The 7146-nt window shown below is 48.2% G+C and overlaps 1 protein-coding gene across 3 annotated transcripts in view; it reads left to right on the top strand.

Moving 5' to 3' along the window:
* LOC116098716 (solute carrier family 23 member 1-like) overlaps positions 1 to 4841 on the top strand; it is a 44224-nt gene extending 39383 nt beyond the window's left edge. For 2 of the 3 annotated variants that reach the window (XM_031381518.1, XM_031381520.1), the window contains 4 exons: positions 1550 to 1714; positions 2011 to 2119; positions 2211 to 2306; positions 3951 to 4841. In XM_031381518.1, the coding sequence (XP_031237378.1) occupies positions 1550 to 1714; positions 2011 to 2119; positions 2211 to 2306; positions 3951 to 4207 (627 nt within the window). In that variant the 3' untranslated portion in view covers positions 4208 to 4841. The remainder of the gene's footprint in view (positions 1 to 1549; positions 1715 to 2010; positions 2120 to 2210; positions 2307 to 3950) is intronic. The other variant, XM_031381519.1, reaches the window with a different exon arrangement.
* Positions 4842 to 7146: the final 2305 nt, after the last annotated feature.

Genomic DNA, 7146 nt, shown 5'->3' with positions numbered 1-7146 from the left:
GAGAGAGAGAGAGAGAGAGAGAGAGAGAGAGAGACTGAGTGCAGGCTCAGGAAGGACCAGAAGGCTGTAAAAGCCCACCAATCCACAGAAGACTCTGGTTCCTAAATATTCCATAACTTTTCCAGACAGCACTACCAGTAAGGAACAAAAAAAGCCTATGGGAGCTTTAATTTTTCATTTAAATCACCACAAAGCTCATCCACATATTGCAGTAGGTATCAGAAACACTTTCCTTAGGGACCTAATAATGCCTCATTGTACGGCTGTGGCACATTTTGTTTCTGCCCACTCCTGAGCCCGCAGGGCCCTGCAGGCTGGAGCCTATCCCTTGCCCTAGGTTCCCACAACTCTCTTGGGCACTGCAGCCCAGGCACACTGGTTTTCCTTGTGTTTTAAAAAGGCTTTTCCCATCATAGAGTTCACATAAGCCACTTTCTCTCTAGAATATTCTTCTATCAAATCTTTGTGTACATGGCTCTCTCTTGTCCCTTCTGTCTTCGTATATGAGTTGAATTCTCCTAACCATACTAGCCAACTACCTTAGAACTTCCCTCAGTGCCCACTGTCCCCAGGCTCTTCAGAGTACACACTTGTCCCTCCTGCTGAGACTGTAGATGCTCCATTTACAAAACACCAGATGACACAGGAATTGAGGCAGGCATTGTGTCACTACTGAGAATAAAACCCAGAGGGTCGATTACTCTGAGGAGGTGCAGGAGACCCTGGCATTGCTTGGGGCTCCTCTCTTCCCTTCAGACTTTAGTATTCTCTTCTACAGAATCAGGGGTGCACAGAAGGGCTCCTCGGCACTTCCTTCCTGCCCTGGCCTTTCCTGTATCCAGTGATGTGTATCTGCAACCACCCCATAGCTGAGTTTATGGGCATCTGGGCAGTGTCGGGGCCACTGGAGACCTTCTGTCAAGTTCACAGCACACCCTAAATGGTCCTTGGGGCTGGAGTCAGGATAAGGCCCGGCCTACTTTAGTCAGCTTGAGCTGCTGCAGAAATACATGACAGAACAGGGTCCATAGTGATATGGACGAGGGATAGGTGTGGGAAGTTTTAATGCGATTCATGTCTTTGGAGAAGTATGTGATGTGGTAGAGAAATAGAAACATTTGTTCTTAGTGGACCAAGCGTAAGCAACACACAGAGGTGTAACTGCTGCAGTAGAACCTTATGCTTCTGCTCCCTCCCGGAAAACCATTTCCTCTTTATTGAGTGTTCCGTGTGCTCAACACATATTATTCCAAATATTCAGAAGCCTTATTGCATTGCACTGTGTGGTGTGCCAGATCTCACATGGTAGATGTGGAGTTGGACTTCCAGAGATGTAAGTAATAAGCTCAATAGATGTGAGAGAGCCAGAACAGAGAGATGAGAGCTGAGGCCAGAACCGAATTCTCTCTCTAGCCCAGTGTGGGAGGGAACCTGGGAACAGCGGACAGGGCTGCTTCTCAGGTTCACTACAACAGTGTGAAGGACGCAGAAGCAGAATTCCAAGGCATCTGCCTGGCTGGAGCTCCTATCTCTCCTCTCTGGTGTGCAGGTCGGGAGCAGGATGGTGATTGTTGCTGCTGGTTGTGTACTGCTCCTGATGGGCATGTTTGGGAAGATCGGCGCGGCGTTTGCCACCATCCCTACCCCTGTGATTGGAGGCATGTTCCTTGTCATGTTCGGGATCATCAGTGCCGTGGGGATCTCCAACCTGCAGGTGAGGCACCTTGGTGAACATCAGTGCTGCCCACCCTGAGAGGAGCCCTTGGGGTGGAGCTGCATGGGGGAGGGACAGGAGAGGAGGAGAAGAGGCGAAGATGAGGAGGGGAGCGCAAAGGGGGAGGAGCCAAGGGAGAGGAGGGCGTGATCCTAGGAGCCACAATTACACCTCCCCCACCCATACAAGAAAGAAACAGACAACTGCATGCTAACCTTCAAAACCAGCTGTATGCACATGCGTAAAGGTGTCTAGTCTAGTGCCCTGATGAACTCGGAGGCCCTTTCTCCCACCAGTATGTGGACATGAATTCATCCAGGAACCTCTTTGTGTTTGGCTTCTCCATTTACTGTGGGCTCGCCATCCCCAACTGGGTAAACAAGAACCCCGAGAAGCTGCAGACAGGTGAGTGCTGCTCCTCTGGACTATCACTGCTTCAGGTGTGAAGCGGGGTGGCCTTTGGTTCCTTTGAACTTTCACTTTTGTTGTATTCCAGGGATTCTCCAGCTGGATCAGGTCATCCAAGTACTCCTCACCACGGGCATGTTTGTTGGTGGATTTCTGGGCTTCGTCTTGGACAACACCATACCTGGTAAGGCTGCAACCACCCCATAGCTGGGCTTATGGGCATCTGGGCAGTGTCGGGGCCATTGGAGACCTTCTGTCAAGTTCACAGCACACCCTAAATGGTCCCTGGGGCTGGAGTCAGGATAAGGCCCGGCCTACTTTAGTCAGCTTGAGCTGCTGAAGAAAAACATGACAGAATAGGGTGAGCGAAGCAACAGCCTTCTCTCAGTCCCCCAGGCTGGAATTCTGAGGCAGGTTGGTTCTTCATAGGATGGTTCTTGGCTTACAGTGGGGGGTCTCACATCGCCTTTGCTTTGGGCTGGCACATCCCTGCAGCCTCTCTGTTTCACATTCTCCTTTTGTGTGAAGACAGGGCTGGGGTGGGATGTAGCTCAGTCGGTAGAGGCTTGCCTACAGCTCCCATCTATACCAGTGCATAAGCTCCTTGCAATGATGCACACTTGGAATCCCAGTGCGGGGCAGGTGGAGGCAGAAGAAGAGAGAGTCCCCGGTCATCTTCAGCTACATAGTGAGTTCCACGCAAGGGTAAGAATTTATCTCAACAAACAAACAACAGAGGGGAGGCCTTGTAACAGATCTCCGCTTGTAACAGATGCCTTGTGATGTCTTTACCTCCTTAAATATTATTGGCAAATACTGACGCCACCAGGATTAGGCTGTCAATTATGACTTTTCAAGGGCTATATAGTTCAGTCATAGCAAGGCCCTAAAGTGGAGGATATATAAGATACAAAAGGATAAAGAGATGACCTTGGCTCTCTTAAACCTCTAATATAATTGATCAGTCAGAACGCCACACACATATTCATCCATCCATCTGTCCCATCCATCCATTCAAACATTCTTTTTTTTTTCTTTTTTGGTTTTTCGAGACAGGGTTTCTCTGTATAGCCCTGGCTGTCCTGGAACTTATTCTGTAGACCAGGCTGGCCTCAAACTCAGAAATCTACCTGCCTCTGCCTCCCAAGTACTGGGATTAAAGGTGTGAGCCACCACTGCCTAGCCACATTCTTATTTCTAACTGTCTACTATGTATGTAGCATGTGCTACTCACTGAGAATATAAAGAGAAGTGAGACATGTCTCTGCCTCCCAGAAACCCACAGGCTAATAGGGGAAACAGAAAAACAAGGGAGTGTTAATGAGGCTTGGGATGAGCCATTTGAGGGTGCGCAGACTGGGAGGGGCACTGATGGTGAAGAGCATAGAGATTCCATTTCAGCTTCTGGACACACATCCACACACTCCTCTTTCTTCTGTGTCCCTCCCCTGGGGCCTCTATGAGGGACTTCTGTGACTGCACTGGCTTCATGCTCTCTGTTTGCCACATTGTACTCTTCACCAAACATAGAGTACACCTGCATTCCACAAACACACATGGACAGGTCTGCTCTGGGAGCTGAGGAAAGCTCTAAGGTTCCATGGTTGAGCCTGAGGTTGGGTACCACACAAGTAGGGGCTCTGAGATGGCCTAGTGAGGATGAGCAGAGGGGATCTGTGGTCCCTGCCAAGGCTTGGAGGAGGAGTGGGAGAAAAAGCAGGGCACTGCTGAGCACTCGGGTACTGCCAGGGATGGCATAGGCACCCACAGGGTAGCCTTGTGACTGGAATCAAGACCCAGTCTTGACTTCTCACTGTTCACTTCTTAGGCAGCCTGGAGGAGAGAGGCCTTTTGGCATGGAGTAAAATCCAGGAGGATTCTGAGGAGACTTCGAAGGTCTCAAAGGTCTATGGCCTTCCCTGGGGGATTGGCACCAAGTTCTGCACATCTTCATGTACCCGAATCCTCCCGTTCTGGCCCAGGAGAGATCACCACAGAGATGAGGTGGGAGCGAGCCAGCTCACTCTGTGTTCCCAGACCTCCTCTGGAAAGCACCTGTGGAGTGCTACAGAAACCAAGATGTGAATAGAATGACCCCACCCCATCCCCCATCTCCTCATAGCCAAACTCTGGCCTGCAAAATGCAAAGATCTCTGTTCACAAATAGTCACCCAAGGGTGTGGACCTTCCACACCTCGGTACTGTGGTGGCCTGGCTCCAGAGTGGATGGTGGGTCTGGGATCTCCATGGAAGCTTGGTCTTCTACAACGCTCGGCATTCTTCTGGTGGATCGGGAGGAAGAGGCATGCTGTGGAACAGGGGCAGGCTCTTGCTGAAAGGTGATGGGGCCAGGCAGCCTGTCATCCCAGCCAATCAGGAGACTTACAGGAAGATCATAGACTCATTAGAGCTACAAACTGACTTTAAGGCTACCTGGGCAACTTGGCAAGATCCTGCCTCAAAATAAAGAAGTAAAAAGCAAAGCTAGGGATGCTGGAGAGATGGATCCGTGGTTAAGAACACTTGTTCTTGCTGAGGACCCAGGTTCAATTCCCAGTACCCACATGGTGGCTCACAACCACCCCCAACTCCAGTTCCAGGGGATCTGACACCCTCTTCTGACCTCTGTACCAGGAACATATTGTGGTGTACAGATGTACATGTAAACAAAACACTCATACACATAAAATAAATAAATCTGTTTTAAAAAAAAAGCCAACTAGGGATGTAGTTCTGTGATCAAGAACTTTTGTAGCAAATGCATGGACCAGGTTCAAACTTCAGCACAAGAAAATAAAAACAAAAATGAAAAAACAGCTTACACAGTTGTTTTGGTCTCCTTCCCCCAGAGGCAGGGACCTTGTCATCTTCCAGCTCTTCCTGTAGCCTGTAGATGATTCTTCAATGTTCACGTGGAAAAGCAATAAGAAACATCCCCTTATCCCTAGACTCCATCTAGCACCTGTCCAGCTTTAGGACATGTGATCTGACCTGAGACATCTGGGTGGAATTAAGACGACTCGTGCCCTGGAGTCGGTCTGCAAACTAGACACTAGGTGTGGCCACAGCTGCTTCTGCTGGCAGCTGCGGGGGGCCGGGGGGGAATGCTTTCTACCTAAGCTTTCTGGGCTTCTAGAGGGGACCTGTGTTCCTTGGCTTACAGCCCTTTCCCTGTCTTCAAAGAGCGGCACTTCTACATGTGTGCTGCTGTCCCACCTCCTGCTTTTTTTTTTTTTTTAATACCTTTACCTCTTTTTCTTTTATACTTGTCAGCCTGCTAAAACCTGGCAATTATTTTGATGAAATTGGTGATTTTTTTTCCCATATCCATTGAACATGGTATTGTGGAATGTAAGGATATCTTCACAGATGTATATATTGTACATTGAGGACATTTTTCCTCATAGCTTCTCCCTCCTTTCCCCCTCTCTCCTATTAGTCCCTCCTCTTTGTTCTCCAAGACAGTTTTGCTTCAACTTTCATGCCTGTGTGTGTGTGTGTGTGCATGTGCAAGTAATTGTATGTAGCTACAGAAAATCTAAGAACAACACATAAGAGGAAACATCTTTCTGAGACTAGCTGACTAGCTTAGTTCATCTGGTCATCTCCATCTCGAATTCTTTTTTTTTTTTTTCTTTTTTTTTTTTTTGGTTTTTTAAGTAGCCCCAGCTGTCCTGGAATTCACTCTGTAGACCAGGCTGGCCTCGTACTCAGAAATCTACCTTCCTCTGCCTCCCAAATGCTGGGATTAAAGGCGTGCGGCACCACCGCCTGGGGAATCTCAAATTTTTTTTTTTTTTGAATTGGAGTGAGTACATTTATTTTTGAAGAACAGATTGAGAATTATCCTAAAGACATATGTGTAAGGTCAAGACATGAAGCTCAGTGGCAGAGTATTTGCCAAGTGTGCACAAGGCTTTGGGTTTGAACCTCAGGAGACTGACTCCTTTTGCAGCGTATGCCTCAGGTCTGTGACCAGGTTTTTAGGCCTGTCACACAGACACAACCGAAGTAGACGAGTGCTGCATGACAATTCTCCCTTCTTTAATATGTCTTAGACGAAGTTTCAGAATGTCCCGCTTCATCGTGACTAGGGATCTCAGAGGAGCTCTTTATAGGTGTTCATTTAAGAGGATATGAGATATCTCAGTGCTTAAGGCACTGTAAGCCTGATGACCTGAGTTCAGACTCCCAAACCACAAGTCAAGAAACTTCCAGAAGCTGAGCACTACTGAGAGCAGATCATTTTCTGTCGTTTTCAGATGGACCATAAATGGACTGATAACTTCGTCAGGTTCCAGACTAGTCTGTAGTCCAACTCTCAACAATGGTTGGCAGCAGCTGTGAATGGAAGTTCAAGGATCTAGTAGTTGCTCAGTCCCACAAGGCAAGCAGGCAAATCAGAAAGCCATCTCGAATTCTTAATGGTCTTGGTTGGTCCTCTTCCTCACAGCCCCCTTGGCTAAACTTCCTCACTGAGCAGAAGAACCATTCTTCATGACTCTCTGCTGCTTACAATGCCACTGGACAGGATACAACTAAGTGTCCTTGGTCTCAGATCTGCCATCTTAGGTTCATAACCATGAACTTCATGTCGGGCCTAACTTGCTTCCTGAGCCAACTCAAATCTATAGGCTCCTTCTGCCCTGCCCCTCTCCCTCCCTCCCATCCCCTGCACTGCCCAAATCCTCAGTCTCCTGCTTCACTGAGCAATCCTCAGGGAAGCAGCAGGAGAGGGCTTGTGCATATGTCCCCATCTCTTCACCTCCCTCTTTCTGAACTTGTACCCACAGGTGATTCCTCTGAAAGAACCCTGGTTTCTTCTAAGCTTGCTCCCTCCTCTGAGTCCAGAGCCCATTTTCCCGAGTCCTACTTAAGGGCATCCCTACAGCAAGGCTCCGTCTTGTATCACTAAATTTTCTTTTAATATTTTATGCGAGCACATATATCTCTGTTACTTGTATTATCATTTTAAAAGCCTATTTATTTTAAGTGTGTGTATGGCATGGTGGTCTTGGAGAAAT

Source organism: Mastomys coucha, unplaced genomic scaffold (genome assembly GCF_008632895.1).
Source record: "Mastomys coucha isolate ucsf_1 unplaced genomic scaffold, UCSF_Mcou_1 pScaffold20, whole genome shotgun sequence".
In the NCBI taxonomy this organism is placed as follows: Eukaryota; Metazoa; Chordata; class Mammalia; order Rodentia; family Muridae; genus Mastomys; species Mastomys coucha.
This window is presented reverse-complemented; position numbering and strand designations above follow the sequence as displayed.